This window comes from Bidens hawaiensis, unplaced genomic scaffold (genome assembly GCF_021521415.1).
Source record: "Bidens hawaiensis isolate Kalapana, Puna unplaced genomic scaffold, B.hawaiensis_p1.1 tig00020328_1, whole genome shotgun sequence".
Lineage (NCBI taxonomy): Eukaryota > Viridiplantae > Streptophyta > Magnoliopsida > Asterales > Asteraceae > Bidens > Bidens hawaiensis.
This window is the reverse complement of record NW_027493091.1, coordinates 354638-366019: the sequence shown is the minus strand read 5'-3', so window position 1 is coordinate 366019 and position 11382 is coordinate 354638. Positions and strand designations below refer to the sequence as shown.

The 11382-nt window shown below is 31.9% G+C and overlaps 2 protein-coding genes across 2 annotated transcripts; both read left to right on the top strand.

Moving 5' to 3' along the window:
- Positions 1 to 1333: 1333 nt before the first annotated feature.
- On the top strand, positions 1334 to 6136 carry LOC143560388 (putative protein phosphatase 2C 60). The gene is made up of 9 exons (XM_077048697.1): positions 1334 to 1426; positions 2350 to 2487; positions 2764 to 2827; positions 3167 to 3275; positions 3920 to 4073; positions 4844 to 4969; positions 5666 to 5789; positions 5884 to 5960; positions 6080 to 6136. The coding sequence occupies exons 2-9, from the start codon at positions 2371 to 2373 to the stop codon at positions 6134 to 6136; spliced, it is 828 nt and encodes a 275-aa protein (XP_076904812.1). The 5' UTR covers positions 1334 to 1426; positions 2350 to 2370.
- A 2509-nt stretch (positions 6137 to 8645) lies between these two features.
- LOC143560387 (chaperone protein dnaJ 8, chloroplastic-like) lies at positions 8646 to 11382 on the top strand. The gene is made up of 3 exons (XM_077048696.1): positions 8646 to 8894; positions 10938 to 11006; positions 11209 to 11382. Exons 1-3 carry the CDS (start codon positions 8646 to 8648, stop codon positions 11380 to 11382), a joined length of 492 nt encoding a protein of 163 aa, XP_076904811.1.

Sequence of the window (11382 nt, the reverse complement as noted above, 5' to 3'; positions counted from 1 at the left end):
CGATCTCTTTGACGTGTGGCTGCCGAACTTGCATGGTTGACAAGACTTCTCTCGGAGCTCAATGTTCCTAACATCACTTCTGTCACACTCAATTAATGTGATAGTCAGGTTGCAATCTATATTGCCAAGAATTTTGTCTTTTATGAGCGGATTAAGCACATTGAAATAGATTGTCATTTTGTTTGTGAGAAGTTACAGGAGGGCTTGGTGACTTTGGTGCATATGAACACGAAAGATCAACTTGCTGACATTTTTAAAAAGAGCTTACCGGGGCCCTATTTTCGCTCGCTTTTATGCAAATTGGGGTTTTCTCAACCTCTAACTTGAGGGGGGTGTAAGCGTATATACTTATACACTGAACATATGCGCCGTATATGTTTTACGGCGTGTAACTTGCACGCCGTATGACATATACGCCCGTATATGTTTGTCTATATATATTATTCTTTGTTTCTTGTTCTTGTGTAATTTTCATTCCGAGATAAAAAAAATTCTTCCCTGCTTCATTTCTTCTTTTATTGCTATGTTATCGTTTTCAACGATTAAAATATTTGTATACATTGCAGTGTTAGACTCATTTTCAAAGAATGAGTTGATTGGAGCAAAAACAAATTGTATATAGGTTAATTTAAGTTCCCTTAAGTTAGACAATGTATGGGTAATTAATATGCTAACAATCTACACTAATGAAAGGAGATAGGTCATATGGATGACAAATATGGGAGGAACTTACCGACTATACACTATAAGTGACCTCCTCTTCGATCATGCTTGCCAACACTAGCCACATACGTGTGCCTAGCTCTCAAGTCATCCTAACAATGTATATTTTATTTCTTCCAAACGACAAACATCAATTTCATTCAAAAGGAAACTTAACTATAAAAACAAACATCGAGGCTTCACCATCTTTTTTTCTTGTGAAATATCTTCCTATGTTCAAATCTAACAAAATGAAACAAAAAATCTTGTTCTCACGCTCTCATACTCAAGTCTCGTTATTTCGCGAACAAAATTGAAACAATAAACATATAATATTTTGTTAATTAGTTATCTATAAAAATAATAAAAGCCCCATTTCATGTGTATGTGGTAATGTGTGGGCATATATGTTATTTAAAACTTTGCCCAATAAAATAAAATAAACCTATAGTATATTATATTACAAAATATTTGTGGATTTAAGTAATAAGTGAGGCCCAATACTATCGTTCCACCCGCCAAAATGTATTCCATATATACCTGCTTCCGCGTCAACGGTTGATCCAATGCATATATATGTATTTTAAATATTAGTTAACAATAACAATAACAAACAATAAAATACCTTTCTTTCTTTCTTTAGTAGCTATCTATTCATTCTATGCTCCGTCGCAAACCACCACCGGAATCACTCTCCACGGATGATCCAAATCTCAACAAACCGGTAACATCTCTCGAGATATTTCGTTATTAATCGTTCAATGACGCACTTCCGAATCTTATTATATGATTTTATTTTTTTTTTTGCGTTTCTGTGAAATGAATCGCCCGTTAATCGTTATCTGTTCAATATGGATTCAATCGTTGATTAATTGTGATACGTCGTAGTTCCGTTAATGGTTGTTACGCCAACCATGCAACGTGTGTGATGATGATTCTGAATCTTATTTCAATGATTGATGTAATGATTATAAATGAGGCGTGATTTGACAATTCGTTTGTAAACGAAATACGGATGATGCAATTTGTGATTTGTGATTGAAATTTTAATGGATGAGTTTTTAAATGTGTGACGCTGTTTATGAATTTTGTTCCATTAAAGATCAAGGATGGCTATGGGCCTATGGCACGCACACTAGACTTGGTCATGTTAATTTTGAACGAAAAAGCATAATTAGCGCTATTGGAAATCAAGCCCGACAATCAAACACACAATATTATTAAGAGCGAAAACCACACAAAATACAATGAATCTGCACCTTTATTTATGCTAACCTAAACTCATTCATTACTCCAACTCCAATTCTTAATAATACTCAAAACACATAATAAATAAACTCTATCTCTAACTCTCCAAAAGATTTTGTATTGTATTTGAATGATTGATGTAATGATGTAATTTGGGAATTTGTTTGAAAATTTTTAAACGGAATCTGGATGATGATGCAATTTGGGAATTAACAATTGTGATTGAAGTTTTAACGGACGAGTGTTTGAATGTGTCATGCTGTTTATGAATTGAATTGTGTTGATATGTTATATCTGGATTCTTCTTGATTTGTGTTGTTATTCTTGCAATAAACTGTGTTAGTTTTGGACGTTGGACATAATCGGTGATTATTGTATGTGATGACTGTTAATCCACAGGTTGATAATATATAACTAGAAATGGGAATATACCTAAGCACGCCTAAAACTGATAAATTATCTGAAGATGGTGAGAACGAGAAGCTAAGATATGGGCTGTCATCCATGCAAGGGTGGCGTACGTCAATGGAAGATGCTGTAAGTTGCTAAACTGGACTATGTTCTAGCTTTTTCGTATAACTGTATTGTTGTTCTGGTTAAATTATGGATTATCATGGATAGTCAAATCATATTTTGTAATTCTTTTGTTGATACTCAAATGATCACAACCTTATCTTTAGAATTATGATGATGGTTTTTTTGATTTGTACCAATATGGTGTAGAATTGATGCCTTTGATTAGTGTTTGGAATTTATTGTTGTTGTGATATGACTCAGCATTTGTCTGCCTTGTTGGTTTGAGGTGTTTGGTAGCATGCTGCTTATCCTGATTTGGACTGCTCAACATCGTTCTTTGGTGTTTATGATGGCCATGGAGGTAACAATATGAACTTACATACACGTGTATATGTATTTTAATGTTTCTTATATTGATAATCATTACTGCTTAAACAGGATTACTGCATTTTAATGTGTCTAAGTCAACTTTTTTGTGCTTTGAGAACATTCTTTATGCAGGATTTTCAGTGTTAGTTGAGTCATCACTCCCTTTCACTTTTTGACATTGAATTATTTCAACTTTCTTTTTCTTTTACTGTTCTTTTTTGAGAAAAGAGACATGTAGAATCATTAAAGGAGTTTTGTATATCTAAGCAGTGTGTTTGTTGGAAATATTATTTATTTAAAGATTAAAAATACTAATCCTTTGCGTTTTCAGGTCAGGCAGTTTCTAAGTTCTGTGCCAAGTATCTTCATCAACAAGTGATTAAACATGAAGCTTATTCTAGTGGTGATGTTGGCACTGCTATCCAGAAATCGTTCCTCAGGTTACATAATTCTTATTTTATTTGATGTTATTAGAGGTAGTAGTACTGTTTACCTATTAATGGGTTGATTCGGGTTATGTTTTATTTTATCTCTAACATGCCAAATTGGTTGATCTGAAAGATTAAAATAAAAATTGGTTGATAGGCACACATAACTTATTTAGGTCGTTTATGGTTCTAAAAAAGGGTCAAATGGGGTAAAGGATCTATTTACATACAAATGAGTTCGTTTTGGTCATGTTTTATATCGAATGGGTCAAAGCGGTTAATGTAAAGGATTTAACAAAAAAAGAAAACGTGTCAAGTGGGTTAAACGAGCCAAACAGGTTAAAGTCATACAAAATGTGTTCTAATGCATATAAACCTCCTAAAAATGGATAATGTAAGTATAGTTTGTATAATCATATCCCACGCATCAATAAAAATGAATAATAAAGTGTTCATGTGACATACTTATAAATGCCCATTCAACCTGTTACCCAACCCGCCAGGCCCACTTCTATATATTCTTACACGTATATTATTACCATAACAACTTAACAAGTGTGCATTTATATTATGTTACTGAAGAATTTGGTTACTTTCTGTTGCAAATAGTTTTTTAACAAATATATCATTATCATAAGTTTTTGCATGATTAATAGATTGGATGAAATGATGTGCGGACAACGCGGTTGGAGAGAGTTAGCAATATTGGGAGATAAAAGAGATCAGTTTAGTGGCATGGTGGAAGGATTAATTTGGTCCCCTAAGAGTGGTGAAGCCAAAGGTCAAACTGATGACTGGCCTGTTGAAGAGGTACATTCTTTGCAACCAAATAACAGAAATGCTGTTTTGGGTTATGTTTCACATTTCTAACGAGTATATTATAAATAGATAAAAAAGGAAACAGGTCAAATGGATTGAACGAGTCGAAAGGTTCCCATAAGTATTTTAATTACAGTGATCTGAATTATTTTGCCAGCACTGGATATTTTTTTAATTTAGTTCGAAAAGTGTTTCTTGTCAACCTGGCCGACTCGTTACGACCTGCAAAAAGACATTATTTATTTGGCCCGTTCCTAACCTACCCTTTAGTCAAATAACATGCCTAAAGCATGTTCTTTAGAATATGAATAAAACTCTTGCACTTTATAAAGGTCTGATTTTTGCTTAAAGACAAAATCATATATATGGTTAAAATTATTAGTTTAAATTACAGATTTCATCATTTAAGTATATACTCAATTGCAGGTTAAGTTGTTAATCTTTAGTAACTGCACTGGACATCCTTAAAGTAAGCAGTATGTGACGCATTAGTCCTTCACACTAACTGGCGTTAGAATTTTCAGTTAAATCCATCTTAAATGACCAACATGCCCTTACCTCAGAAATTATTTTTATAATTTAACAAAACAATAATAAAAACTAAATTCCATGTTAAATGACCAATATGCCCTTACCTAATATAGTGACCATTATGCCCTTACCTAGTATCATGACCAGTATGCCCTTATCTAATTTCTAAAGCTTGTGGGTTCTCAACACAGATTTATAATGGTACTCAATACATTCATTTCACTGATCAGGGACCACATTCTAACTATGAGGGGCCCACATGTGGCAGCACTGCTTGCGTGGCAATCATTCGTAATAACCAACTTATTGTGGCTAATTCTGGTGATTCTCGTTGCGTGATATCTCGAAAGGGTCAGGTGATATATCTTGAATTCTAGATAGTCATTATTCATGAATTTAATATCCAGACAAGTATTAATTTTTCTATCCGTATTACTTATTAGTTTGAGATGAACTTGGATTAGGATTCAATAGGAATTAGATAATAACTGGGATTGGTTTCCTATGGATATATATTTTAGCGTAGGCTTTAAAATTATTAAAACTAAACTAAGTTTTAATATAAATGAAAAGTCACGAACAAACATAACTGAGCATAAATGAACGAACATATCTGAGCTAAAACCAGTTAAAAGTAATGTGAAGAATAATGTTTTAGGCCTAAAATGTTATTAAAACTAAGTTGTAACACGCCAACTATGTTTAAATAAATATAATACAACTGTAAACCAACAAACATACCATTAATTAACACGAACGAACTCAAATAAACGAATATTCATGAACGATACATGTGTCATGTTCGTTCGTTTAACTAAATGAATGTTCAGCAGACGGTTCACAAACTGTTCACTGAATATTTACATGTTGATTCTTAATAACAAAAATGGCGTAGTATTTCATTCAAACGGGCCGAAAGTCATTTTATTCGTAGAAATTAGAGTATTATAAAATACAATATAATTCTTTTAAATTTATTTGATACAAATCAACGTTTATGAAAAAAAAATTGGAAAAGTGTAGTGCAGATATGCATTTAATCTTTTATGCAGGCATATAATCTATCAAAAGATCATAAGCCTGATCTTGATACTGAGAAAGAAAGGATATCAAAAGCTGGTGGCTTTATTCATTGTGGTCGAGTTAACGGGACTCTAAACTTAACAAGGGCTATTGGTACTTCTCATATGTTAAATTATTTATCAAAACAGGTATTTCTTTCCTTATTCCTTTTTATGGTTTTTTTACTTTTTTTACTTCATATGTTTAGGGGACATGGAACTGAAGAAGGATAAATCATTGCCTGCTGAAAAGCAAATTTTGACTGCTAATCCTGATATAAACACGGTATGTTTACATATTATTTATATATTTATATTATTGTATTTAAAATAACTAACAAATTATTATTTATGAAAAATTGGACATGACACTACTTGAACCATTGTCTGTGTTTACGTTATTAGGTTGAGCTTTGTGACGACGATGATTTTATCGTTCTTGCTTGTGATGGAATATGGTAAGTTTTTGGTTACTTAAATTTAAAATGAACAAATCCTCCTAAATCCTTTTATTCATAATTACATTATATGTGAATTGGTTGTTACACGTATACGTAATTTGGCTATATATGCGAACTTGTGATTACATACATGTAAATGACAAAAACTACACTCAAATAATATAAAATAAAATGATTGGTTGTTAGGAGTTCTTAAATGAAAAAATAAATAAATATTTACTCTATCGTTGCGTTACAATTTTAACCAACTTTTAAGTCTATGTGTATGGAAATCTCATAAACTCCTAAAACTTTTCTTTTCTTTTACAGGGATTGCATGTCAAGCCAACAGCTGGTTGACTTTGTTCTGGAGCAAATAAAAACTGTAAGTAAACACTAGTTTACTTTATTATAATTTTATACTTGCAGTTTTCAGAAGCCATAATTTGAACCCATTTATATTATAAACGGGTAATTTCAGGCTGTATCGTATTAGTAACAAGTCAAATGAATCACACATAATTAAGTGGCATAAATGAATCACTTATGAATCTTGGTGATATTATAATTACAATATATAACCACTAAACAAAAAAGAAATCTAGTTATTCAAAGTTTCAAATATAGCGGTTTAGTAGGTTTACATGACATTAATAGTACACTTTGGGCAGAATCGGCCTGTTTTCTTTTTAGCCATCTTTCCTCATAAAAAAAAATTATATAAAACGCAACCTAATCAACCGTAAATATTGCAGGAAACTAAGCTTTCAACAGTCTGTGAGAAGGTATTCGACAGGTGTTTGGCACCGACTTCTGGTGGTGAAGGTTGTGACAACATGACTATGGTTTTGGTTCAGTTTAAGAAACACCCTACTTCTACTTCTGGTCCTACTAATTCAGATGAACACCCTTGTTCTGAATCCGAAGACAGTTAGTGGTAATACTATATTCCTCAACTCAACATAAAACAGTTTTATACTTTTATATCGATGCCTCCTAGGAAAACTCGTGCATATGTTTCCTTTGATTAGGGTGTCATACTGTCGACCAGTCGATAACTGAATCCATGATAATGTTTTTTCAATTTGATAGGAGAAAAATGCTTGTTGTTGTACACATTTTTTTGTTCTTTTTTTCTTTTTAATTACTTTTGCACTATGTTGATCCAAACAAGAGTTGTATTCTCCTAAATTAAAATCATATACTTACTTATTGTGTTGTTGGTTTCTAGTGGATGCATTAATGGATGGTTGTCGGAGGGCGCGTAAAGTTCTGTCATGGAAACAACCTAACACGAAATTATGTAGTTTGGGCTTACTCTAAATGGGCTTGGTTTAATTTTGAACTCAATAACACTTTTAGTTAAAAGGGTTGTGTTCAGGTTGGCCCAATAGATTTGTGGGTTGGCTCCTTTTACTTAGTTTGATTTTATACTTCTTTTACTTTAATGTGGTTTATGTCACTGATTGAGTATTTTATGTCAAATTTAAGATCTAAAAGATAACTTATTTTATAATAATAGTATTCTTGGTTTCAAAAGTGCTAATTAACCAAAAACAAAGAAAGCTACAATTGAATATTTGAGGTTAAAGAGTCGTGTTTGTCTCATTCTACATGAGAGCCATTCATCCACCATCTGTCCCTCCTATCCTATCTCATTCTATACCCATTGTTTTTATTCTTGTGGGGTCACATCAAAGATAGTTGCTTCGGGAGCCAAATATATTGATTTGATTGCAGGTTGTTATCGTTTGAATTAAGATATTGAGCAAGTTTATTAGGTTTGTATTGGTGTAAAAGTTAATTGTTGTTAAAATCCTTTAGCTCGCAACTTAACACGATTCACGTAGCTAGTAATATATTGATTCATAAATCCATAGTAAAAAACCTGTAACAATAATAATAAGAAGAAGAATTGTGTTTTAATCTTTCAAACTACGACTTTTTAACAACAATAATACCAATTAGTCACACTCTGGCTTTTATTTTTGTTGTCAATGAAAATCTTACTTTGATGAAAAAACAGTCAATGAAAATTTTGAATGAAAAGTAACTTTTGTTAGTATGTAATAAACAATTGACTGGTTTTCATTCCAATCAAAATAAAGGAAATTATCTTAAAACAATAGAGTAATAATTATTGGTCACATGAGTATAAATAATTTTTGACTAAAGGACGATGGTTTTGATTATTAAATCTTTTTGGATGTAATTTTGCTGAAATAGAATAAAAAAAACGTTTAATAATAAGTATTTTAATGTTTAAAATCCAAAAAGATGCTATTGAACAAACCAATCAGAAAGAGACACGTCATCCATTTTTGACATCTCTGATCTGACCCCCCGTACTCTGAAACGATGCTTTGTTTGCTTGTCTTCTCCAATAATATAATATTGACTGACCATTCCTATTTCTTAACTCAGCATTCAACAATCAACATCTTTTTCTATTTCTATTCTTTCTTTCTTTCACACGCCATTACTTATAATCCATTCAAAATAACCGGCACCGATCATCTCATAAACTGATAATGGCAGCAGCAGCAGCTGGAATACTCAACGGTTGCGTTTCATCTTCGTCATCATCATCTTCATCGTCGTTTGGAAAACTGAAAGGTTCTCGGAAGAAGAACGGTAGCAGGTTTCAAGTGTGTTGTGCTTCTTCTTCTTCTTCTTCTTCAACGAGTCCTCTTGCTTCGGATCCTTATAAAGTGTTGAGGATTCATCGTGGTGCTTCTGAATCTCAAGTCAAAACTGCTTTCAGGCAGCTTGCTTTGAAGGTAGCTTTTTCTTTCTACCTTACCTAACGGAGTCAATCAATTAATCATTTTTCTCAGGAATAAAAAAATAAAAAAAACTGTTATAACAAAATTAATAATTAAAATATATTATTATTATTATTATTATTATTATTAATGAAATCCTTGATTCATTTAAATATTGCGTAAGACATGGGTGTTAAAAAGAAACCTGTTAACCAAACCGACACAGAAATAATCGACCTAAACTAATAATCGATAGTTCGGTTTTGTGTTTTTTTTTAACAACAATTGTAAGTTGTAACCAGAAAATCCCATAAATAGTAAAAGTTTATTGATAGAGTTTAGAGAGTGGGAGATTGAGGCAAATTTTATTTCTATCCATGATGATAAACAGACTGTTTCTTTTTTAAGTGTAAATTAAAGTTTAGTTTCGATTATACTGAAAAACCGAACTCTATCGGACATGGGAATCAAAGGACACCGAAAATATTTAATTGTTTGTTATTAGATTTATAGTTTGTTATTTTGGGTCAAAAATTTCAAACCTAAGTTTATTAGGAAGTTTAACGAGTTTTTGAGACCAGTGTTTAAGGCCCAAGTTCGATATCTTCAGCAAACTTTTTAACTAGGGCCGAGCAAAATCAGTACTGGTACCGAATCGTTACCAAGATTTTGAGTTTTCGGGACCGGTACGGTACCGGTATTTCTTGAATTTTACCTTAAATACCGGTACTGAATCCGGTACCAAAAATTTTTGATTTTCGAGATCAGGATTTTTGGTACCGGTACGATACCGAGCTCATCCCTACTTTTAACAACAAGCATGTCAAATCCAAATGTAAAGTTAAAAATCTACTTGTAATCAACCAAGCAAACAACTAAAATTTCCGGCTTGTAGGTTTATAATTTGTAACTGTCTAAAAATGAAAGTGTCTTAATTTGCTCATTGTTGGTTAGGTATATATACATAGTAACGTAGTACATATAAGGACGTAAAAGATTAAAAAAACGTGCATGGTAAAATGGTGCCGACAAAAACTGTAGGGTCTTTTATATATAGCAGAAATAATATATATTAGGGTTAGGTTCAAATAAGAGGTTTGATTTTTCTAAGAAGGCTAAGAAGGAGGGTATTTTTGTCTTAGCATTTTTATATCAAAACCCACTTACTTTAATCTCAAAACCCACTTACGTTAAACCCACTTACATAAAAACCCAATTACATCTTCACTCATCTCCTACATCCACCACCACTCTACCGCCCACCGCCACCACACTCGTCACCCACCGCCACCACCTCGCCGGAAAAGTCCGAAAAAACACAATGAAAAACACAATGTAAAAAACACAATGATAAAAACACTATGAAAAAAAACACAATGATAAAAACACAATAAAAAACACAATTGTATGACACAATGGAAAAAACACAATGAAAAATACTATTGTATAACACAATTTTGTAAAACACAATTTATAAAAAAACCCATTAATTTTTTTTTAATTTTTATATTACAATATGGTACTCATATAAAAAGATAAAAAGACACTCGTTATTATGGTGAATTTGTTTTTCAATAAAAACGTCGTAAAAAAAGTTATGGACGTTTTAAAATGATGGGGGAATTTGGCATGTGTCTTACATGTGGAGAGATAAAGTCAACAAATGTGTTATTCCTTTTATGCCATTTCTTTTATGTTTACACTTGATTTCCACATAAACTAATCTCAATCCTTTATATTCAAAATCAATGGACAATATTACTTCTTATCCTTCCTACAAAAACTATACTTCCTATTATAACCTAACCCATATATATTGATGCCAAAATAATATTCCAAAAGGCATATTGCATACATTTAACGACTACAATAGGAAAAAAAACAGTGTGAACAAAAAAAAATAAGTTTAACAAAAAACTTACTAGTGTGAACCAAATATATAAGTTAACAAAAGTAATTTCAATGACCAAATTGTAAATATGTTTGTTATTTTATATAAAATTTCCTTACCTTTTATATATTTATTATTGTCTTTTTGTCAAATTCTCATTATTTCAGTATCATCCTGACGTATGTAAAGAAAACAATGGTGGGATTCAATTTCAACAAATTAACGAAGCTTATGATGTAAGTTCTCTCATGATTCCAAGCTTCATTTTATACCACCAAAAAAAACTTTAATTGTTTTAGTAAATTAAAAATCATATATATTCAACGTTTTAATTTATATAACTCATTCTTTTACTTTGTTATTTGTTAAATAAAATAAAATAAAATAAAATGGTAATAAATCATAGCAGAATAAAAATTAATTTATTTGTGTGGGCAGATGATAATGAATGATTTGCGGGGTGAAACGACTGTTGGTGAAGTGGATGATGGACCGTTGGATGAGACAATGAGAGGAATGGACGATCCAGATTGGGAGTTGTGGGAAGAATGGATGGGCTGGGAAGGGGCAGGCATTCGTGATTATTCTTCACATATTAATCCTTACATTTAA

What these genes read in the sequence shown, in the direction of transcription:
- LOC143560387 (XM_077048696.1), top strand. Translation starts at nt 8,646, where the DNA reads ATGGCAGCAGCAGCAGCTGGAATACTCAACGGTTGCGTTTCATCTTCG. An exon ending in TCAGGCAGCTTGCTTTGAAG is followed by an intron (nt 8,895 to 10,937) that starts GTAGCTTTTTCT and finishes TCATTATTTCAG; the next exon opens with TATCATCCTGACGTATGTAA. An exon ending in AAATTAACGAAGCTTATGAT is followed by an intron (nt 11,007 to 11,208) that starts GTAAGTTCTCTC and finishes TTGTGTGGGCAG; the next exon opens with ATGATAATGAATGATTTGCG.
- LOC143560388 (XM_077048697.1), top strand. Translation starts at nt 2,371, where the DNA reads ATGGGAATATACCTAAGCACGCCTAAAACTGATAAATTATCTGAAGAT. An exon ending in ATCCAGAAATCGTTCCTCAG is followed by an intron (nt 3,276 to 3,919) that starts GTTACATAATTC and finishes CATGATTAATAG; the next exon opens with ATTGGATGAAATGATGTGCG. An exon ending in AAACTTAACAAGGGCTATTG is followed by an intron (nt 5,790 to 5,883) that starts GTACTTCTCATA and finishes TCATATGTTTAG; the next exon opens with GGGACATGGAACTGAAGAAG.